Genomic DNA, 25,330 nt, shown 5'->3' with positions numbered 1-25,330 from the left:
GTCGCCGACACCTGCCTACACTTATTAACCCCTAATCTGCCGAGCGGACCTGAGCGCTACTATAATAAATGTATTAACCCCTAATCCGCCTCACTAACCCTATAATAAATAGTATTAACCCCTAATCTGCCCTCCCTAACATCGTCGACACCTAACTTCAATTATTAACCCCTAATCTGACGACCGGAGCTCACCGCTACTATAATAAATGGATTAACCCCTAAAGCTAAGTCTAACCCTAACACTAACACCCCCCTAAGTTAAATATAATTTAAATCTAACAAAATAAATTAACTCTTATTAAATAAATTATTCCTATTTAAAGCTAAATACTTACCTGTAAAATACATCCTAATATAGCTACAATATAAATTATAATTATATTATAGCTATTTTAGGATTAATATTTATTTTACAGGCAACTTGGTAATTATTTTAACCAGGTACAATAGCTATTTAATAGTTACCTAGTTAAAATAATAACAAATTTACCTGTAAAATAAATCCTAACCTAAGATATAATTAAACCTAACACTACCCTATCAATAAATTAATTAAATAAACTACCTACAATTACCTACAATTAACCTAACACTACACTATCAATAAATTAATTAAACACAATTCCTACAAATAAATACAATTAAATAAACTAGCTAAAGTACAAAAAATAAAAAAGAACTAAGTTACAAAAAATAAAAAAATATCTACAAACATAAGAAAAATATTACAACAATTTTAAACTAATTACACCTACTCTAAGCCCCCTAATAAAATAACAAAGCCCCCCAAAATAAAAAATTCCCTACCCTATTCTAAATTAAAAAGTTAAAAGCTCTTTTACCTTACCAGCCCTGAACAGAGCCCTTTGCGGGGCATGCCCCAAGAATTTCAGCTCTTTTGCCTGTAAAAAAAAATATACAATACCCCCCCCCCAACATTACAACCCACCACCCACATACCCCTAATCTAACCCAAACCCCCCTTAAATAAACCTAACACTAAGCCCCTGAAGATCTTCCTACCTTGTCTTCACCATCCAGGTTCACCGATCCGTCCTGAAGAGCTCCTCCGATGTCCTGATCCAAGCCCAAGCGGGGGGCTGAAGAGGTCCATGATCCGGTCAAAGTCTTCATCCAAGCGGGGCAGAAGAGGATCTTCCATCCGATTGAAGTCTTCATCCAGGCGGCATCTTCTATGGTCTTCCATCCGGAGCGAAGCAGCAGGATCCTGAAGACCTCCAGCGCGGAACATCCATCCGGCCCGACGACTGAACGACGAATGACTGTTCCTTTAAGGGACGTCATCCAAGATGGCGTCCCTCGAATTCCGATTGGCTGATAGGATTCTATCAGCCAATCGGAATTAAGGTAGGAATTTTCTGATTGGCTGATGGAATCAGCCAATCAGAATCAAGTTCAATCCGATTGGCTGATCCAATCAGCCAATCAGATTGAGCTCGCATTCTATTGGCTGTTCCGATCAGCCAATAGAATGCGAGCTCAATCTGATAGGCTGATTGGATCAGCCAATCGGATTGAACTTGATTCTGATTGGCTGATTCCATCAGCCAATCAGAAAATTCCTACCTTAATTCCGATTGGCTGATAGAATCCTATCAGCCAATCGGAATTCGAGGGACGCCATCTTGGATGACGTCCCTTAAAGGAACAGTCATTCGTCGTTCAGTCGTCGGGCCGGATGGATGTTCCGCGCTGGAGGTCTTCAGGATCCTGCCGCTTCGCTCCGGATGGAAGACCATAGAAGATGCCGCCTGGATGAAGACTTCAATCGGATGAAAGATCCTCTTCTGCCCCGCTTGGATGAAGACTTTGACCGGATCATGGACCTCTTCAGCCCCCCGCTTGGGCTTGGATCAGGACATTGGAGGAGCTCTTCAGGACGGATCGGTGAACCTGGATGGTGAAGACAAGGTAGGAAGATCTTCAGGGGCTTAGTGTTAGGTTTATTTAAGGGGGGTTTGGGTTAGATTAGGGGTATGTGGGTGGTGGGTTGTAATGTTGGGGGGGGGGTATTGTATGTTTTTTTTACAGGCAAAAGAGCTGAAATTCTTGGGGCATGCCCCGCAAAGGGCCCTGTTCAGGGCTGGTAAGGTAAAAGAGCTTTTAACTTTTGTAATTTAGAATAGGGTAGGGAATTTTTTATTTTGGGGGGCTTTGTTATTTTATTAGGGGGCTTAGAGTGGGTGTAATTAGTTTAAAATTGTTGTAATATTTTTCTTATGTTTGTAGATATTTTTTTATTTTTTGTAACTTAGTTCTTTTTTATTTTTTGTACTTTAGCTAGTTTATTTAATTGTATTTATTTGTAGGAATTGTGTTTAATTAATTTATTGATAGTGTAGTGTTAGGTTAATTGTAGGTAATTGTAGGTAGTTTATTTAATTAATTTATTGATAGGGTAGTGTTAGGTTTAATTATATCTTAGGTTAGGATTTATTTTACAGGTAAATTTGTTATTATTTTAACTAGGTAACTATTAAATAGCTATTGTACCTGGTTAAAATAATTACCAAGTTGCCTGTAAAATAAATATTAATCCTAAAATAGCTATAATATAATTATAATTTATATTGTAGCTATATTAGGATGTATTTTACAGGTAAGTATTTAGCTTTAAATAGGAATAATTTATTTAATAAGAGTTAATTTATTTCGTTAGATTTAAATTATATTTAACTTAGGGGGGTGTTAGTGTTAGGGTTAGACTTAGCTTTAGGGGTTAATCCATTTATTATAGTAGCGGTGAGCTCCGGTCGTCAGATTAGGGGTTAATAATTGAAGTTAGGTGTCGGCGATGTTAGGGAGGGCAGATTAGAGGTTAATACTATTTATGATAGGGTTAGTGAGGCGGATTAGGGGTTAATAACTTTATTATAGTAGCGCTCAGGTCCGCTCGGCAGATTAGGGGTTAATAAGTGTAGGCAGGTGTCGGCGACGTTGTGGGGGGCAGATTAGGGGTTAATAAATATAATCTAGGGGTCTGCGGTGTTAGGGGCAGCAGATTAGGGGTACATAGGGATAACGTAGGTTGCGGCGGTTTACGGAGCGGCAGATTAGGGGTTAAAAAAAATATGCAGGGGTCAGCGATAGCGGGGGCGGCAGATTAGGGGTTAATACGTGTAAGGGTAGGGGTGTTTAGACTCGGGGTACATGTTAGGGTGTTAGGTGCAGACGTAGGAAGTGTTTTCACATAGGAAACAATGGGGCTGCGTTAGGAGCTGAACGCAGCTTTTTTGAAGGTGTTAGGTTTTTTTTCAGCTCAAACAGCCCCATTGTTTCCTATGGGAGAATCGTGCACGAGCACGTTTTTGAGGCTGGCCGCGTCCGTAAGCAACTCTGGTATCGAGAGTTGCATTTGCGGTAAAAATGCTCTACGCTCCTTTTTTGGAGCCTAACGCAGCATTTGTTTGAACTCTCGATACCAGAGTTAAATTTAGCCCGCGGAGCGTTAACAGCCCTTCTACCGCCAAACTCCAAATCTAGGCCAATGGGTCTAAAATACTGGGGTATAAGAAAAATCACTAACAATGGGAGAGGTGGTGACCTCAATAAAAAGTTGCTACGCGCCGAAGCAGAATTGATATTTCAATTCAAAACTTTAGAACCATTTGGTTTAAATGCAGAGCTGGATTTAAATTCTGTAATGCATTAATAAATCGTATGCAATTAAAAATAAATAATAACTTCCTCACATATCACATTTAGTCCCAAATTAAACAATACAACTTAGGGTTTAAAATTCATAAGAGTTTTCACTTTTATTCTATTTATTTATTATTGAATATTTTTTCATCTATCATCAACTTTATATTCTTATAATAGACAATAAGATAATACAAATACTATCTAACATCTATAAATAGTCAGTAAGTTTAACTAAGTTAGGAATTTATACACTATTAAGGGCAACTATTTTTAATTATATAATTTTTCCCCAATCATAATAATCACTAAACACAAGATTAAAATGACACCACTAGTTCGTATGATACCGTAATTTATACACTTTTTCACATATTGAAAATAAAATAGATTTTCTTTTTATATATTAGATTTCTTTCACCCTTATTCATCTAATTCCACGGATATGATTAGTTTTCACAATTTATCCAAACCTAACAAATTCATTAAATTTGTTAAATTTGTTATATGTACATAAGTTTATGTTATTATTTATCCACAACACAAATAAGACCCTTTTTTCACTTTATAGATCACCGTAAGACAAAACACATGTTTTTTTCCCCAGATATGAATTAGATAAGGAATTTTATTTAAGTTTATTTTACACATAATTCACCATAATAGGATGTGATTTTTTATTCACCTTGTTATTCATAATTTTACACATGAGATTCATACATGTGTGTATATATATTATGCTCCCTTTAAAAATGAGAGTCCGCTATTTTATGAGATACTATTTGAATCATGGAAAGGATACTTCCCTTTAAGAGAAAAAAACTGAGCACCCAACAAGGAGGAGTCCTAAACAATTATCCTCAATAAAAGGAGAGCAGCAAGCAGTCTGAATTCATCTTGAAAAAGGCTACATCAGCTGAAACGCGTTGATCCGCAACACTGTGATTGTTTTACTACCAAGTCTAACTTAACATACAGAGCGCTCTGTTGTTTTCCACTTTGGAACTCTACGAAAACAATCCCAACTGCAATGTAACATTGTTTCCCATCTCACATCATCAAGCCTGGCTAACTGTGACTCTTAGAATCTGCAGACATCACTTACACGCTGATCTACAGACCACCCGGTAATCCGTGCATCTGATTGGAACAAACCATCACGTGACCCCGCACACGCTGCACAATCCAGCAAACCACAGTACACGCTGGAGCGATACTGTTCACCTGAAAGGTAATTTCCTATCTATCAAGGGTCTAACGTGTTCATATCGGACCTACTACACTTGCACACGGAGAAGCATAACAGAAAATAGCTTCGTATTCTGGGTGAGTCCAACTTGTAAGACGAATCATTCATGTTACTGACTTTTCCATTTTAACGCAGATTGTCCTTTTAGCCACCCACGGAACTTTCTACTCGAATGTTACATTGATGCAAAGTTACATTGATACAGCCACACAGACTGACTCAGCTGCTTTCCATGCTCTCATTTGACTTTTATATATATATTTTTCATTTGCATTTTTAACCAATGAACTTTGTTTTTTTGGATACATTTTTTTGGATACATTTTTAAAGCCCACCACGGACTTTCATTTCGTTCTCCTGATTTTTTTTACCACCGGTGGTTTTATTTTCATTTATTTTTATTTTTATATTTTATAAATTCTTTTTATAGTTTATACATTATGTATTTCAAATGTTAGTTTACATGTATTAGGGTTTATTTAAATATATTAAAATATATTTTATGGTATTAACATCATTCATTCATTTTTTAACACTAATTCTGCATTTATTAGCTTTATTCCATCCTCTATATTAGCAGCTTTCATTAGCGCACCCTGTATTTGGTTTTTAATAGTTATTGTTTAGAGGTATTTTGGAACTAACCTCTTTTTTTCAGGGTAGCCATTTTTGTGCTAATTTACAGACCTCCTTTTTACCTTAAAAGCCAGAACAATGTCTGTGTGAGCCTTTGCCTTTGAAAGAGACGACGCTTGTATTAGAATGTCGTCCAAGTAGGGTGCCACTGCGATGCCCCTTGGTCTTAGAACCGCTAGAAGGGCCCCGAGTACCTTTGTGAAAATCCTTGGAGCCGTGGCTAGCCCGAATGGGAGAGCCACAAACTGGTAATGTTTGTCCAGAAAGGCGAACCTTAGGAACTGGTGATGAACTTTGTGGATAGGAATATGTAGATACGCATCCTTTAAATCCACGGTAGTCATGAATTGACCCTCCTGGATTGAGGGTAAAATCGTTCGGATAGTTTCCATTTTGAACGATGGTACTTTGAGAAATTTGTTTAGAATCTTTAAATCTAAAATTGGTCTGAAGGTCCCCTCTTTTTTGGGGACTACAAACAGATTTGAGTAAAAACCCAGTCCTTGTTCCCCGTTTGGAAATGGGTGTATCACTCCCATTTTTAACAGGTCTTCTACACAAAGTAAGAATGCCTGTTTCTTTATTTGGTTTGAAGATAAGTGAGACATGTGGAATCTTCCCCTTGGGGGTAGTTCCTTGAATTCCAGAAGATAACCCTGAGAAACTATTTCTAGTGCCCAGGGATCCTGAACATCTCTTGCCCAAGCCTGAGCGAAGAGAGAGAGTCTGCCCCCTACTAGATCCGGTCCCGGATCGGGGGCTGCTCCTTCATGCTGTTTTGGTAGCAGCAGCAGGCTTCTTGGCCTGTTTACCCTTGTTCCAGCCTTGCATCGGTTTCCAAGCTGGTTTGGTCTGTGAAGCATTACCCTCTTGTCTAGAGGCTGCAGAGTTGGAGGCCGGTCCGTTCCTGAAATTGCGAAAGGAACGAAAATTAGACTTATTCTTGGCCTTGAAAGGCCTATCCTGTGGGAGGGCATGGCCCTTACCCCCTGTGATGTCTGAGATAATCTCTTTCAACTCTGGACCGAACAGGGTTTTACCCTTAAAAGGGATATTAAGCAATTTTGTCTTGGAAGATACATCCGCTGACCAAGACTTTAGCCAGAGCGCTCTGCGCGCCACAATTGCAAACCCAGAATTTTTCGCCGCTAATCTAGCTAACTGCAAAGCGGCATCTAAAATAAAGGAATTAGCTAACTTAAGTGCGTGTATTCTGTCCATAACCTCCTCATACGGAGTCTCTCTATTGAGCCACTTTTCTAGTTCCTCGAACCAGAACCACGCTGCTGTAGTGACAGGAACAATGCACAAAATAGGTTGCAGGAGGTAACCTTGCTGAACAAAAATCTTTTTAAGCAAACCCTCCAATTTTTTATCCATAGGATCTTTGAAAGCACAATTATCCTCTATAGGAATAGTAGTGCGCTTGTTTAGTGTAGACACTGCCCCCTCGACCTTAGGGACTGTCTGCCATAAGTCCTTTCTGGGGTCGACCATAGGAAATAATTTCTTAAATAGAGGAGGAGGAACAAAAGGTATGCCGGGCTTCTCCCACTCCTTGTTCACTATGTCCGCCACCCGCTTGGGTATAGGAAAAGCGTCGGGGTGCACCGGAACCTCTAGGAACTTATCCATCTTACACAATTTTACCTGAATCTGAAATTTCCCCATCTGACAAAACCTCCCTCATGGCCCCTTCAGAATGGTGTGAGGGTATGACAGAGCAATTATCATCAGCGCCCTCCTGCTCTACAGTGTTTAAAACAGAGCAATCGCGCTTTCTCTGAAATGCAGGCATTTTGGATAAAAAATTAGCTATGGAGTTATCCATTACTGTCGCCAATTGTTGCATAGTAACAAGCATTGGCGTGCCAGAAGTACTAGGAGTTTCCTGCGCGGGCAAAACTGGTGTAGACACAGAGCGAGATGAAGTAGAACTATCTTTACTCTCTTCATCTGATGAATCATCTTGGGCAACTTTACTATCTGTGGCAGTACTGTCCTTATTTTGTTTGGACGCTATGGCACAATTATCACACAATTTGGAAGGGGGAGACACATTGGCTTCAATACATACAGAACATAGCTTATCTGAAGGTACAGACATTTTAAACAGGCTTAAACTTGTCAATAAAGCACAAAAACCGTTTTAAATTAAAACCGTTACTGTCTCTTTAAATTTTAAACAGTGCACACTTTATTACTGAATATGTGAAAAACAATGAAGGAATTGTTCAAATTTTACCAAATTTTCACCACAGTGTCTTAAAGCATTCAAAGTATTGCACCCAAATTTTCAGAGCTTTAACCCTTAAAATAAAGAAACCGGAGCCGGTTACAGATTTAACCTCTCTACAGTCCCAGCTACAGCCTTTGCTGCGACTTAACCAAACCCAGAGGGGAATACGATACCAAATGACGCCTTCTAGGAACCTTTTCAACTATTTTCAGACCCACACACATGCAGCTGCATGTCCTGCTCTCAAAAGTAACTGCGCAGTAATGGCGCGAAAATGAGGCTCAGCCTACTACAGTGAAGGCCCTTCCTGACTGAAAAGGTGTCTAAACCAGTGCCTGACGTAAAAAAAAAAAAACCGTTCCCCAAAGTTTATAAGTGTGAAATTCAATCTCAAATTGTATAAAATGCCCAAATAAAGCAATCGATCTTGCCCATAAAAATGTCTACCAGTTTTATAGCCCATATTAAGCCCTTTATTCTGTTTGAGACTAAGAAAATGGCTTACCGGTCCCCATGAGGGGAAATGACAGCCTTCCAGCATTACACAGTCTTGTTAGAAATATGGCTAGTCATACCTTAAGCAGAAAAGTCTGCTAACTATTTCCCCCAACTGAAGTTATTTCATCTCAACAGTCCCATGTGGAAACAGCAAACAATTTTAGTTACTGCTGCTAAAATCATATTCCTCTCACAAACAGAACTCTTCATCTTTTTCTGTTTCAGAGTAAATAGTACATACCAGCACTATTTTAAAATAACAAACTCTTGATAGTAGAATAAAAACTACAACTAAACACCACATACTCTTAACCATCTCCGTAGAGATGTTGCCTGTGCAACGGCAAAGAGAATGACTGGGGTGGGCGGAGCCTAGGAGGGACTATATGGACAGCTTTTGCTGTACTCTTTGCCATTTCCTGTTGGGGAAGAGATATTCCCACAAGTTATGGATGACGCCGTGGACCGGACACACCAATGTTGGAGAAACTATCATTTTGGTGTTGTCTTATGGATTCCTACATCTCATTGAGACTCAATGTCATAAATGTATTGATACTGGCATTATTAGACTGAGGGGTGTAGGTTGATTTTTTTCGGAACTGTCTTTCTTCCTGTTGACTGAGAGCTAATTTTTCTTTTTTTTTTTTTTCTTTTTTTTTTTTTATTGAGATTTTAATAAACACATACAATACATACAGAAATGCCAAACTGAAATAGTACAGACAATCAAAATTGAGTAGGCAAAGATAACTGTAATCTCATTTTTATAAATAAGGAACCTCCTCTAAAAAGGATAGGCCCCTCTTGGGCCATGGGAGAGGACAGTACTTAATTGAGGTAGGGTTGTTAAACCTATAGCCACTTTTGGGCTTCATAAAGCGAAAAAACAATAACTATATAGAAAACAGTAACTGTATATAAATTCAACAACAAATTGTAGAACAGTGTCTCATTCAAATGGGTATAATGAACTTCTGGGGTATTGTGATAACCTTGGAAAACATTAGACTCCCGCCTCTGAAGATCATGTCATTAATTAGTAGTATGAGGGCTTAAGACCTTAAGGTCAAATATAGGGTGTACCAGTATGCTTTACTATATATCCGGCTTCAACTGAAGGGATTAAAGATATATGTACTCATTTCACACGCCACATGCAAGGGCTTAATTGATCAGGGAACAATATGCAATATTACCCATATATGTATACTACAGAAAAATCCAGTGTTAGTGTCCTGCTATATAGTTTGCTACTCTATGGCAATGGTTTCTAGCTATTAGGGAAGTGAAGACTCACTCTGTCCCGGCCACAGACAGATCAAGGCCACCCATTTACGTAGGGGCACCCATAAGATAAACCTATAAGGAGAGTATAATATGAATATATAGGAGGACAATCTAAATTATAGGCATAACAGCTTAAGTAGGTGAAGTACAGCAGAGGTGTCTGATCCCTAGTGTATTACTACAAGGGGATTAACCTTGAAACAAGGGGCATATCACGTAACAATATAAAGGTGACTGTTTTTACATTTTGATTGACTGCACACATTTAAGGAGAAGCTTACTAGAAACATACTTTTAATAGTACATCCTGCCAGCAGGTAGGTATCAAGAGTACCTGCAAGCATGAGGCACATGGGTAGAAACATGGCTATATTATTACTGTATATACATAACATTTGAGAATTAATACCGGAACAACCAGCCCATGGTAAAGAACAAGTGTAGTTAAAAAAAAGATAATAAACTTAAGGCATATATATGTCTTGAATACTGTTAATAAAAACCACAAACCCATTCTAAGCTTAGGGGAGTCACAGGCTCAATGTCTTTAGAAAGAAAGGTCTCCGTTAGTACAGTGAGAAGTCACCAAGCAACAGATGAGTTCCGTGCACTGAGATCCCCCACATACTATATCTGACCCTCAAGCTTGTAAGCGACTTGTTGGAGACTGAGCAGACTTTGTCAACAGTATACAGTGTTTTTACTACTAAAGGTCCAGACTCAAAAGCGGGATTACTGACAAACATAACATATGCCTAGGTTAAGTCTGTATTCCCGGATCGTCCATCATATTTACCCCACTCCGTGTCTGTCAGTTGAGTTTGCAAACCATTTCAGCTCAGAAGGAGGCAGGCTTATGTATGACCGTGTATGGGAGCCCCCAGTGACAAAATGCCGGCAGAAGCCAAGTGCGTCAACACAAATGTTTCCCCGCTTACTATCTTCCACTCTCAAGTCTAGTGACAAAATGCGGTCATTGCTCATCTGCAAAAGGACAACACGTAGTGCTGTTGTACTCAGGGTTGCAGTGAAACCGCCATTTCCACTAACCTCGGGTTCGAGATTAGCTCTGGGAAAACTCTGTCGGGCTGACACGCTGACAGGCATTTCGGTTATGGAGGCACTATTAAGCATTCCAGGGACTGCCAGGCTCTCTGTAGTGTAGCACCCCGATCCTGTGGGTAGCAAATCTGTGGGTCTCTAAGGTACAACGCAGTGAACATAACTGTCGTTAGGAACCCCGCTTATCCCGGCAACAAGTGTCTCTCTCTGAGAATAATCCATGCAACCGTCTCCGTAGTCGGGTAGAGCAATCTCCTCTGGAGCATTTAAAGGAGCAAATGCATCAGTTCCTATTTGTGACTGTGTAGTTCCCGCTATTACCGCCTCACTATCCACTGACTGGTTGTAGGGGCTTGTGGGCCTCCATAGGTTCTGAGACCGGGTGTCATTTTCCCTCACATGGGACTCCGTATTGAGTGTGGTTCTGTTACTCGCCTGTCGTGCAGCCATGCAAAGTGAATCAAAGGCTTCTGTTATAGATGCCATAAGGGCCGCTTGATGCAGGTCTAGGAGCTCAGTAAGTTCTGTGTCACTTGGTAATATGGTCTTACAGCTGATGATTGTAAATAATATACAATTGGCCAGTTACTTCTGAACTGGTTTGGTTACCCAGGGACCTGGGGGGGTATGTATGCAGCAGCCCCAACAACACAGGCAGTGAGGCCTCCCGACCTCATGGCTGGTCTCTGTGGAGTTAACTGAGGAACATAGGCAGGTCCGTTTTATGCTAACTATTCTAGTTAATCTCAGGCTCCTCTCTGGTCAGACAAGGTGTTTTAGCTTAGTATGTTAGAAAAAGTACGGGAAATTTAGAAGTTACTTCCAAAAAAGTTTATTGAGTCCAGGAGCTCTTCACATAAACGTCCTGCTGCAACAGCTATAGGCAAATTTTTCTTTTAAGAGTAACTGTCTGTGAAATCTCTTTGAATCTATAAAGGGATCAAAAGGAATCAGAAACCTAGGGACCTGACTACAGTTGAAAGTTCGGGCTCAGGTTCAGGATCGGAAGGGGAATATATATCTAATACCAGTGGACAAGCTGAACAAGCGACTGGAGTAACTACACGCTCAAAAAACTTGCTAGGAAAAGAGTCAAAACAAGGAGAGGGGGGCACAAAGAAAAAGCCTCTGACCATGCCTCAGAAATAACCATGGATAATATTGTAGTGAACTTGAATGACCATCCCTTGTCCGATCTTGAAATACAGGTATTGAACAAGGGGCTAACTTTGGTTGATGGTTTCAGCGATAGGGTCACTCCAACAACCTATTGCCACGTTTGTGGACTCATTTCTTCAACCTTTGGTCACAAATATGCCCTCCTATTTAAAGGATTCAGCCAAATTATTGCAACTCTTGGCAATGTTGGAAGGGATTGATCAAGATGACTACCTAGTAACCCTTGATGTAACAAGCTTTTATACCGTTATCCCCCATAACGAGGGTCAACAAGCAGTGTCCAGACAACTGGCCAGGTACCATACGTGGGACCACCATCAGATTTCATACTGTATCTTTCTTCTGTTAAGTGTGATCAGTCCACGGGTCATCATTACTTCTGGGATATTACTCCTCCCCAACAGGAAGTGCAAGAGGATTCACCCAGCAGAGCTGCATATAGCTCCTCCCCTCTACGTCACTCTCAGTCATTCTCTTGCACCCAACGACTAGATAGGATGTGTGAGAGGACTATGGTGAGAGGCCTCTGTTGAACAGATTTGCAAGGCTGCAACTTGGTCTTCGCTTCATACTTTTTCCAAATTTTACAAATTTGACACTTTTGCTTCATCGGAGGCTATTTTTGGGAGAAAGGTTCTTCAGGCAGTGGTTCCTTCTGTATAAAGAGCCTGCCTATCCCTCCCGTCATCCGTGTACTTTTGCTTTGGTATTGGTATCCCAGAAGTAATGATGACCCGTGGACTGATCACACTTAACAGAAGAAAACATAATTTATGCTTACCTGATAAATTCCTTTCTTCTGTAGTGTGATCAGTCCACGGCCCGCCCTGTTTTTAAGGCAGGTAAATATTTTTTAATTTATACTCCAGTCACCACTTCACCCTTGGCTTTTCCTTTCTCGTTGGTCCTTGGTCGAATGACTGGGAGTGACGTAGAGGGGAGGAGCTATATGCAGCTCTGCTGGGTGAATCCTCTTGCACTTCCTGTTGGGGAGGAGTAATATCCCAGAAGTAATGATGACCCGTGGACTGATCACACTACAGAAGAAAGGAATTTATCAGGTAAGCATAAATTATGTTTTTACAATTTTGCCTGAGTACCAACTATTTTCGTTTTGAAAACCAGTTTTACTTACAACTAACAGGGACTGCGATGGGGTCCAATGTGGCCCCATCTTATGCAAATCTGTATATGTCCATGTTTGAAGAGTTTGAAACACATCTCTTCAGGAGTAAACACATGAAGGTATTTAGGAATATATTGATGATCTTTTTCTTATCTGGACAGGAAATGTGGAAGAACTGAACACATGGTTTACTCAACTGAATAGTATGAATGTGGCATTGCAGTTCAAGATACAATATGATCAGTCACAGATCGATTTCTTGGACGTATGGCTATACAAAGGTGAAGAAAAGGTTCAGTCTACCTTATTTTGAAAAGAGACTGATCTAAATGCACTGTTACATTATACCAGTTGCCATCCACCAGCTCCACGTGCTTTCTTTAAAGCTGGTGGATGATCTCCGCACACGTATGGCAAACCATCGGTCTGCCATTAGGACAGCAATCAAGAAGGGAGACTCAGAACAACCGGTGGCACGGCATTTCCAACAATTGCAGGACAAGGTGACAGAACTGAAGTATACAATTATCGACCATATACCTCCCATGTCTAGAGGGGGCGATCGCAACAGGCTATTACTACAAAGAGAGGCGAGGTGGACATACCATCTGGAACAGCCAATAGAATGCCAGCTCAATCCTATTGGCTGATTGCATCAGCCAAAAGGATTGAACTTCAATCCTATTGGCTGATTGCATCAGCCAATAGGATTTTTTCTACCTTAATTCTGATTGGCTGATAGAATTCTATCAGCCAATTGGAATTGAAGGGACGCCATCTTGGATGACGTCACTTAAAGGAACCGTCATTTAGTAAGAAGACTTCATTGGAAGAGGATGCTCCACACCGGATGTTTTGAAGATGGACCCGCTCCGCGCCGGATGGATGAAGATAGAAGATGCCGTCTGGATGAAGACTTCTGCCCATCTGGAGGACTACTTGCCCGGCTTGGATGAAGACTTCTCCCAGCTTTGTTGAGGACTTTGGCCCAGTTGGATGAAGACTTCTCCCGGTAAGGTGATCTTCAAGGGGTTAGTGTTAGGTTTTTTTAAGGGGGTATTGGGTGGGTTTTAGAGTAGGGTTGGTTGTGTGGGTGGTGGGTTTTAATGTTGGAGGGGGATTTGTATTTTTTTTTACAGGTAAAAGAGCTGATTACTTTGGGGCAATGCCCCGCAAAAGGCCCTTTTAAGGGCGATTTGTAATTTAGTGTAGGGTTTTTTATTGGGGGGGGGGGGGCTTTTTATTTTGTTAGGAGGATTAGGTGTAATTAGTTTAAAAATCTTGTAATTTGTTTATTATTTTCTGTAATTTAGTGGGGGGTTTTTGTACTTTAGATAATTTTATTTAATTGTATTTGATTGTATTTAATTGTATTTCATTTAGGGAATTAATTTAATTATAGTGTAATGTTAGGTGTTAGTGTAATTTAGGTTAGGTTTAATTTTACAGGTAAATTTGTCTTTATTTTAACTAGGTAGTTATTAAATAGTTAATAACTATTTAGTAACTATTCTACCTAGTTAAAATAAATACAAACTTGCCTGTAAAATAAAATAAACCCTAAGCTAGCTACAATGTAACTATTAGTTATATTGTTGCTATCTTAGGGTTTATTTTATAGCTAAGTATTTAGTTTTAAATAGGAATAATATAGTTAATGATGGTTATTTTTATTTAGATTTATTAAAATTATATTTAAGTTAGGGGTGTTAGGGTTAGGGTTAGACTTTTAGGTTTAGGGGTTAATAACTTTAATATAGTGGCGGCGATGTTGGGGCGGCAGATTAGGGGTTAATAAATGTAGGTAGGTGTCGACGATGTTAGGGATGACAGATTAGGGGTTAATAATATTTAACTAGTGTTTGTGATGTAGGAGTGTGGCAGTTTAGGGGTTAATATATTTATTATAGTGGCGGCGATATCTGGTTCGTCAGATTAGGGGTTAAAAATTTAATTTTAGTGTTCGAGGCCTCGGTTTAGGGGTTAATAGGTAGTTTATGAGTGTTTGTGTACTTTTTAGCACTTTAGTTAAGAGTTTTATGCTACGGCGTTGTACCATAAAACTCTTAACTACTGACTTTAAAATGTGGTACCAGTCTTGACAGGAGAGGGTCTACTGCTCACTTTTTGTCAGACTCGTAATACCGGCGCTATGCAAGTCCCTTTGAAAAAATAGGATATGCAATTTACGTAAGTGGATTTGCGGTATTTCCAAGTCTGGCCAAAAAAGTGAGCGGTACACCTGTACCTTAAAGACTCGTAATACCAGCGGGCGTTAAAAAGCAGCGTTAGGACCGGCCAACGCTGCTTTTTAAGGCTAACGCAAAACTCGTAATCTAGCCGATATGGTGCGCTAAGGAGATGTCGGCAACGCTAAATCGTTCTCTGGTTATTCTTTTTAAACATTCCCTTATAATAGTGTGGGCCTGAGATACCGATTACACACCCTGCGCTATCAATTGCGCTCCTCTTGTTGTCTGGGCCATACTGCCAAGACACGTGCACGCTCCAGAGCCTTTTATGTTTAATTTTTACTACTATGTCACTTAAACCATTTGACATACAGCAGGTCATGTGACCAGCACAGATTCTCCTATTTACTATGAATGTTTACTCATGAAGGCAGAAAGGTGTTTGATTTTATTATTTATACCTAGGATCAGTGTACAAAATGTATGTACACGTTCAGGGACATCTGAGGAATCATATTAATGTGTAGCCTCTTTTCTTTAACTCCTTTTTCTTTGTCACAAGTGTCACCATTTTTCTTATTCTTATAGACTAATTATCTGATATATCCTTTTTCTTTTTAGTTTTGCCCAGATTTGAAGTTAGCTTGAAGCCAGAAAAAAATGTTTATTCTATTGATGATAAAGAATTTCGGGTGCAAATTGTTGCTCGGTAAGTATGCACAATGTATATAGTGTGTCTCAGAGCTATACTGCTTAGTGACATACCCTACTAGAGTGTTTCTCTAATTTACTTTGTTAGTCTATGGAACCCACTCACTAAGCCCTCTCATTCCTCTGTCTTTTTACTGAATGGCACCTTAGAATAACCTAGGAATGGGGGGAAATAGTGAGAATAATGAGGTCATAGCTTCACTTTGCATACAAGGACCTGGGTTAGATTCACTAATAGATTCATTAGTTTATCCAGCCACCAACTGCTGCTCTGTTCTGTGAAGCCCATTGATTAATAAATAAAGATGTGGGGGCTGGAGAGATAGTGAATAGGCCTGGGTGCCTGTGACTAACAAATATAATAATCATTATCTCTACCCGTCTGCTCCTACTACTCAGGTATCTGTTTGGGAAGCTTGTGACTAACAAATATAATAATCATTATCTCTACCCGTCTGCTCCTACTACTCAGGTATCTGTTTGGGAAGCCTGTAACTTACAAATATAATAATCATTATCTCTACCCGTCTGCTCCTACTACTCAGTTATCTGTTTGGGAAGCCTGTGACTAACAAATATAATAATCATTATCTCTACCCGTCTGCTCCTACTACTCAGGTATCTGATGGGGAAGCCTGTGACTAACAAATATAATAATCATTATCTCTACCTGTCTGCTCCTACTACTCACTCAGGTATCTGTTTGGGAAGCTTGTGACTAACAAATATAATAATTATTATCTCTACCCGTCTGCTCCTACTACTCAGGTATCTGATGGGGAAGCCTGTGACTAACAAATATAATAATCATTATCTCTACCCGTCTGCTCCTACTACTCAGGTATCTGTTTGGGTGCCTGTGACTAACAAATATAATAATCATTATCTCTACCCGTCTGCTCCTACTACTCAGGTATCTGATGGGGAAGCCTATGATTAACAAATATAATAATCATCATCTCTACCCGTCTGCTCCTACTACTCACTCAGGTATCTGATGGGGAAGCCTGTGACTAATATAATAATCATTATCTCTACCCGTCTGCTCCTACTACTCAGGTATCTCTTTGGGAAGCCTGTGACTAACAAATATAATAATCATCATCTCTACCCGTCTGCTCCTACTACTCAGGTATCTGATGGGGAAGCCTATGACTAACAAATATAATAATCATTATCTCTACCCGTCTGCTCCTACTACTCAGGTATCTGTTTGGGAAGCCTGTGACTAACAAATATAATAATCATTATCTCTACCCGTCTGCTCCTACTACTCAGGTATCTGATGGGGAAGCTTGTGACTAACAAATATAATAATCATTATCTCTACCCGTCTGCTCCTACTACTCAGGTATCTGACGGGGAAGCCTGTGACTAACAAATATAATAATCATTATCTCTACCCGTCTGCTCCTACTACTCAGGTATCTGTTTAAGAAGCCTGTGACTAACAAATATAATAATCATTATCTCTACCCGTCTGCTCCTACTACTCAGGTATCTGTTTGGGAAGCCTGTGACTAATATAATAATCATTATCTCTACCCGTCTGCTCCTACTACTCAGGTATCTGATGGGGAAGCCTGTGACTAACAAATATAATAATCATTATCTCTACCCGTCTGCTCCTACTACTCAGGTATCTGTTTGGGAAGCCTGTGACTAACAAATATAATAATCATTATCTCTACCCGTCTGCTCCTACTACTCAGGTATCTGTTTGGGAAGCCTGTGACTAATATAATAATCATTATCTCTACCCGTCTGCTCCTACTACTCAGGTATCTGATGGGGAAGCCTGTGACTAACAAATATAATAATCATTATCTCTACCCATCTGCTCCTACTACTCAGGTATCTGTTTGGGAAGCTTGTGACTAACAAATATAATAATCATTATCTCTACCCGTCTGCTCCTACTACTCAGGTATCTGTTTGGGAAGCCTGTGACTAACAAATATAATAATCATTATCTCTACCCGTCTGCTCCTACTACTCAGGTATCTGATGGGGAAGCCTGTGACTAACAAATATAATAATCATTATCTCTACCCGTCTGCTCCTACTACTCAGGTATCTGATGGTGAAGCCTATGACTAACAAATATAATAATCATTATTGTTACCCGTCTGCTCCTACTACTCAGGTATCTGATTGGGAAGCCTATGACTAACAAATATAATAATCATTATCTCTACCCGTCTGCTCCTACTAATCAGGTATCTGATGGGGAAGCCTATGACTAACAAATATAATAATCATTATCTCTACCCGTCTGCTCCTACTACTCAGGTATCTGTTTGGGAAGCCTGTGACTAACAAATATAATAATCATTATCTCTACCCGTCTGCTCCTACTACTCAAGTATCTGATGGGGAAGCCTGTGACTAATATAATAATCATTATCTCTACCCGTCTGCTCCTACTTCTCAGGTATCTGATGGGGAAGCCTGTGACTAACAAATATAATAATCATTATCTCTACCCGTCTGCTCCTACTACTCAGGTATCTGATGGGGAAGCCTGTGACTAACAAATATAATAATCATTATCTCTACCCGTCTGCTCCTACTGCTCAGGTATCTGATGGGGAAGCCTGTGACTAACAAATATAATAATCATCATCTCTACCCGTCTGCTCCTACTACTCAGGTATCTGTTTGGGAAGCCTGTGAATGGAAAAGCATTTGTGCTGTTTGGGGTGAAGTCCGGCGATCAAACACAAATCTTAAAGAATTCTCTGAAAAGGGTTGAGGTACCTCAGTCTTCCTATTTCTTCTATACCATTACTTTCTCCCATTAAAGGGATACAGAAGTCAAAATTAAACTATTATAGTTCAGGTAGAATGTTCAATTTAAAGGGACAGTCTAGTCAAAATGTAACTTTCATGATTCAGATTGGGCATGACATTTTTTTAACAATGTTTCAATTTACTTTTATTATCAAATTTGCTTTGTTTTGTTGGTATTCTTTGTTGAAAGGCAAACCTTGGTAGGCTCAAATGCTAATTTAAGATAGATAAGTTTTACTATCAAATAAGAGGCGGTGAAAAAAGAATAATGAAAGGATGCTGTGGTACCCACAACTTAACGTGATTAATGTGCAGCAAATACCGTACGTAATGTATTAATATACTTATATTCCAGTCAAGTCAGTCGTGTTTATTGGCTGCTTCTTATGTCTCCCAATTCACATTTCACAACATCAAATTGATCACAATGCAAAAGATAACACCATTCGAACACCATTTAAAAAACATTGGAGTTTAGTGGATATTGGGAAATTCGCCTATACGATTGGAAGATTCTCTCTGCTAGATCAGCTAGAAGCAGGTATATTCCTGAATCTCTGCTAGGGGAATCACTTGAGCAATTAGTTAAGGAACCAACTCGTAAGGAAACTTTATTAGATCTAATACTTGCAAACAGTGATACAGTTTCAGACGTGTCTGTAGGTGAGAACTTAGGATCCAGTGATCATCAATCTGTTTGGTTTAGTATTCATGTGCAGGAACTGTCCACCCAGACTAAAACAAAAGTTTTAGACTTTAGGAAGGCAGATTTTTCATTAATGGGAGAATACCTAAAAAACTATTTAAAAGGGAAAGCTCTTATTACAGGAGTTCAAGAACAGTGGGAATTTGTGAAGGGTGCCATTTTAGATGCAACCGCTCACTGTCGGCTAGATTCCGAGTTTTGTGGTATGAGTTTAAAAGCATCGTTATGGCTCTTTTTCACTACCACTGGTATTACGAGTTTTGCAGGTATAGCTGTACCGCACACTTTTTTGGCCGTAACGCAACGTAACTACCTCAGCTTTCAAAAAGTCCTTTTTCAATGGGACTTCCACAGCGCCGGTATTACGAGTTTGCCTGTCCGGCCAAAAAGTGAGCGGTACAGTCCATAACTACAAGATCCGTATCATAAACTGAAAGTCAGTAGTTATGGCTTTTATGTTACAAAGCTGTAACATAAAACTCATAACTAAAGTGCTAAAAAGTGCACTAACACCCATAAACTACCTATTAACCCCTAAACCGAGGCCCTCCCGCATTGCAAACACTAAAATAAAATTATTAACCCCCAATCTGCTGTCCCTTACATCGCCGCAACCTACATTACTGTTATTAACCCCTAATCTGCTGCCCCCAAAATCGCTGCCAATATATTAAAGTTATTCACCCCTAAACCTAACCCTAACGCTAACACCCACTAACTTTAATATAATTAAAATAAATCTAAATAAAAATTACTATCATTAACTAAATAATTCCTATTTAAAACTAAATACTTACCTATAAAATAAAACCTAAGCTAGCTACAATATAACTAATAGTTACATTGTAGCTATCTTAGGTTTTATTTAAATATATATATATATATATATATATATATATATATATATATACACATTATATATACACTAACACCTAACCTTACACTACAATTAAATAAATTACATTAATTAAATACAATTAACTAAATTACAAAAAATAACAAACACTAAATTACACAAAATAAAAAAGAAATTATCAAATATTTAAACTAATTACACCTAATCTAATAGCCCTATCAAAATAAAAAAGCCCCCCCCCCCAAAAAAAAAAACCCTAGCCTACAATAAACTACCAATGGCCCTTAAAAGGGCCTATTGCGGGGTATTGCCGCAAAGAAATCAGCTCTTTTACTTGGAAAAAAAAAATACAAACAACCCCCAACAGTAAAACCCACCACCCACACAACCAAACTCCCCAAATAAAATCCTATCTAAAAAAAGCTAAGCTCCCCATTGCCCTGAAAAGGGCATTTGTATGGGCATTGCCCTTAAAAGGGCATTTAGCTCTTTTTTTGCCCAAACCCTAAGCTAAAAATAAAACCCACCCAATAAACCCTTAAAAAAAACTAACACTAATCCCTGAAGATCCACTTACTGTTTTTGAAGACCGGACATCCATCCTCAACGAAGCCGGGAGAAGTCTTCATCCAAGCGGCAAGAAGTCCTCAACAAAGCCGGGAGAAGTCTTCATCCAAGCAGGAAGAAGTGCTCATCCAGATGGAATCTTCTATATTCATCCTTCCAATGCGGAGCGGCTCCATCTTCAAGACATCCGGCCGTGGAGCATCTTCTTCTGACGACGGCTCTTCAAGAATGAATTCTCCTTTACATGACATCATCCAAGATGGCGTCCCTTGAATTCCGATTTGCTGATAGAATTCTATCTGCCAATCGGAATTAAAGGTGAAAAAATCCTATTGGCTGATGCAATCAGCCAATAGGATTGAGCTTCAATCCTATTGGCTGTTCCAATCAGCCAATAGAATGCGAGCTCAATCCTATTGGCTGATTGGATCAATCAGAATTCAAGGGACGCCATCTTGGATGACGTCATTTAAAGCAGAATTCATTCTTGAAGAGCCATGGAAAGAAGAGGAGGCTCTGCGCCGGATGTCTTGAATATGGAGTTGCTCCGTGTCGGAAGGATGAAGATAGAAGATGCCGTCTGGATGAAGACTTTTGCCTGTCTGGAGGACCACTTCTTGCTGCTTGGATAAAGACTTCTCCCGGCTTCGTTGAGGACTTCTTGCCGCTTGGATGAAGACTTCTCCTGGCTTCGTTGAGGATGGATGTCCGGTCTTCAAAAACTGTAAGTGGATGTTCGGGGGTTAGTGTTAGTTTTTTTAAGGGTTTATTGGGGGTTTTTTAGCTTAGGGTTTGGGCAGAGAAATAGCTAAATGCCCTTTTAAGGACAATGCCCATACAAATGCCCTTTTCAGGGCAATGGGGAACTTAGTTTTTTAGATAGGATTTTATTTGGGGGTTTGTTTGTGTTGGTGGTGGGTTTTACTGTTTGGGGGGTTGTTTGTATTATTTTTTTTACAGGTAAAAGAGCTGATTTCTTTGGAGCAATGCCCCGCAAAAGGCCCTTTTAAGGGCCATTGGTAGTTTATTGTAGGCTAGGGTTTTTTTATTTTGGGGAGCTTTTTTTATTTTGATAGGGCTATTAGATTAGGTGTAATTAGTTTTATTATTTGATAATATCTTTTTTTATTTTGTGTAATTAAGTGTTTGTTTTTTGTAATTTAGTTAATTGTATTTAATTAATGTATTACAGGTAAATTTGTATTTATTTTAACTAGGTAGCTAGTAAATAGTTAATAACTATTTACTAACTAGTCTACATAGTTAAAATAAATATAAACTTGCCTGTGAAATAAAAATAAAACCTAAGCTAGCTACAATGTAACTATTAGTTATATTGTAGCTAGCTTAGGTTTTATTTTACAGGTAAGTATTTAGTTTTAAATAGGAATTATTTAGTTAATTATAGTAACTTTTATTTAGTTTTATTTTAATTATATTAAAGTTAGTGGGTGTTAGGGTTAGGGTTAGACTTAGGGTTAGGTTTAGGGGTTAATAACTTTAGTATAGTGGAGGCGACATTGGGGGCGGCAGTTTAGGGGTTAATAAGTGTAATGTAGGTGACGGCGACATTGGGGGTGGCAGATTAGGGGTTAATAAGTGTAGGTAGGTGGTGGCAGTGTCGAGGGCGGCAGATTAGGGGTTAATAAGTGTAATGTAGGTGGTGGGGACATTGCGGCAGCAGATTAAGGGTTAATAAGTATAGGTAGGTGGCGGCAACATTGGGGGCGGCAGATTAGGGGTTAATAAGTGTAATGTAGGGGTCGGCGATGTCGGGGGTGGCAGATTAGGGGTGTTTAGACTCAGGGTTTATGTTAGGGTGTTAGGTGTAAACATAAATTTTGTTTCCCCATAGGAATCAATGGGGCTGCGTTACAGAGCTTTACGCTCCTTTATTGCAGGTGTTAGGCTTTTTTTTAGCCGGCTCTCCCCATTGATGTCTATGGGGAAGTTGTGCACGAGCACGTAAAATCAGCTCAAAGCAGTGCTGGTATTTGAGTGCGGTATGCAGCTCAATTTTGCTCAACGCTGCAATATTGCCTGCTAACGCCGGGTTTTTGCAAACCTGTAATAGCAGCGCTATAGGGAGGTGAGCAGTGGAAATAACTTGCAAGTTAGCACCGAGCCGATCTTACTGCAAAACTCGTAATCTAGCCGCATATTAGACATGTCTGTAAAAGTAAGAGAAAGCGGAAACCAATTTGATTTTCCAAAGAAGTAGCACATGCTGTAAAGACAAAAAAGATAGCTGATAAAAATTACAGACACACACAATCAGATGATGATATGAGAATATGGAGACTCCAACAAAAAAAGACTAAGCAGGTTGAAGCTCATGCAGAAGATAAGATAGCACAGTCAGTAAAACATGGTGACAAAACATTCTTTAGATATATCAGTGAAAGAAGACAAAAAAATTGAAATCAGTTGATAGTAGAACAATAGAAGGAGATAAGCAAATTGCAGACTGTCTCAATGATTACTTCTGTTCTGTTTTCACAAAATAGTGTGAAGATAGAATGTCTACATTAAGGGATGCTACAAAAAATAGAAACAAGCTTAACACTAATCTTTTTACAGAGGATGAGGTTTTGTTAGCATTATTAAAAATAAATGTTAAAAAGGCAGTGGGTCCTGATAATATTCATCCAAGGGTTTTAAAAGAACTTCGATCAGTGCTAACTGATTAACTGATCTGTTTAATCAGTCACTATTAACAGGAGCTGTCCCAGATGATTGGAGAATAGCAAATGTAATACCTCTTCATAAAAAGGCAGTAGGGAAGAATCTGGTAACTACAGGCCAGATAGTTTAAATTCAGTAGTAGGGAAATTAATGGAAAGCCTCTTAAAAGAAAGAATTGTGACTTACATAAAGACAAACAATTTAGAGGACCAAAATCAGCATGGTTTTACTTCAGGGAGATCATGTCAGACTAATATAATTGACTTCTTTGATTATGTAACAAAAGTATTAGACAAGGGTGGAGCAGTTGATGTAGCATATCTAGATTTCAGCAAAGCATCCCACACAATAAACTAATTCACAAACTGTATCTCTTTGGTGTAGACTCAAAAATTGTAAACTGGGTAAAATGCTGGCTTAAGGACAGAAAACAAACACCTAGATTACGAGTTTTGTTGGTAAAACCGTGCGTTGCTAACAAGCCTTTTTTTCTCACCGCTCACTTAAGATAGCGCTGGTATTACGAGTTGTCTGAATGGCAGCGTTAGCCTCAGAAAAGTGATCGTTGAGCAAAATTTAGCTCCACATCTCACCTCAATACCAGCGCTGCTTACGGTAGTGGTGAGCTGGCTAAACGTGCTTGTGCACGATTTCCCCATAGGAATTAATGGGGCTGATCCGGCTGAAAAAAAACCTAACACCGGCAAAAAAGCAGCATTCAGCTCCTAACGCAGCCCCATTGATTCCTATGGGGAAATAAAAGTTATGTCTACACTTAACACCCTAACATGAACCCCGAGTCTAAACACTCCTAACCTTACACTTATTAACCCCTAATCGTCCGCCCCCGACATTGCCGGCACCTACATTATATTATTAACCCCTAATCTGCCGCTCCGGACACCGCCGCCACCTACATTATACCTATGAACCCCTAATCTGCTGCCCCTAACATCGCCGACACCTACATTATATGTATTAACCCCTAATCTGCCCCCCCAACGTCGCCATCACTATAATAAAGTAATTAACCCCTAAATCTAAATCTAACCCTAAACCTAACCCCCCCTAACTTAAATATAATTTAAATAAATCTAAATAAAATTAATATTATTAACTACATTTTTCCTATTTAAAACTAAATACTTACCTATAAAACAAACCCTAAGATAGCTACAATATAACTAATAATTACATTGTAGCTATTTTAGGATTTATTTTTATTTTACAGGCAACTTTGTATTTATTTTAACTAGGTAGAATAGTTATTAAATAGTTATTAACTATTTAATAGCTACCTAGCTAAAATAAATACAAGTTTACCTGTAAAATAAATCCTAACCTAAGTTACAATTACACCTAACGTCACTTAAAGGAACCTTCATTCTTCAGTCGCCGTCGGATGGAAGAGGATGCTCCACGTCGGTTGTCTTCAAGATGGACCTGCTCCGCTCCAGATGGATGAAGATAGAAGATGCCGCCTGGATGACCTCTTCTGCCCGGATTGGATGAAGACTTCTGCAGTCTGGAGGACTACTTATGGCTCTTATCTGCCTTAAATATCTATGTTACTATGTTTCTATGACAACATTCTCTTTGGTGATCACAATCCACCCAACCTCAAGTTATCGGCTAAATATAGACAACAAGATGGGCACCTTGAATTCAACATTGGTAAATGCTAAACATCAACAGATTGACTGATAACAAGATAGTGCTCCCCATGTCAATGGAGATGGAATATTGATATCTAGGTTGGCTTACTTTGACTAGATAAGATTGTGATCACTGTGATAAAAAGAAAACAAAATGACTTATACCAATATTGAATAATAATTTTATAATTGTTGGAATAGACTCCATTGTTGTTAACAAA

At 39.1% G+C, this 25,330-nt stretch overlaps 1 protein-coding gene across 3 annotated transcripts in view; it reads left to right on the top strand.

Moving 5' to 3' along the window:
- LOC128662561 (complement C3) overlaps window positions 1–25,330 on the top strand; it is a 568,605-nt gene that overhangs the window by 130,760 nt on the left and 412,515 nt on the right. For all 3 annotated transcript variants that reach the window (XM_053716362.1, XM_053716361.1, XM_053716360.1), the window contains exons 7-8: window positions 15,758–15,845; window positions 18,501–18,603. In XM_053716362.1, the coding sequence (XP_053572337.1) occupies window positions 15,758–15,845; window positions 18,501–18,603 (191 nt within the window). The remainder of the gene's footprint in view (window positions 1–15,757; window positions 15,846–18,500; window positions 18,604–25,330) is intronic.

Source organism: Bombina bombina, chromosome 6 (assembly GCF_027579735.1).
Source record: "Bombina bombina isolate aBomBom1 chromosome 6, aBomBom1.pri, whole genome shotgun sequence".
Taxonomy (NCBI): domain Eukaryota; kingdom Metazoa; phylum Chordata; class Amphibia; order Anura; family Bombinatoridae; genus Bombina; species Bombina bombina.
The sequence above is the reverse complement of the archived record's forward strand: the minus strand, read 5'-3'. Positions and strand labels throughout refer to the sequence as shown.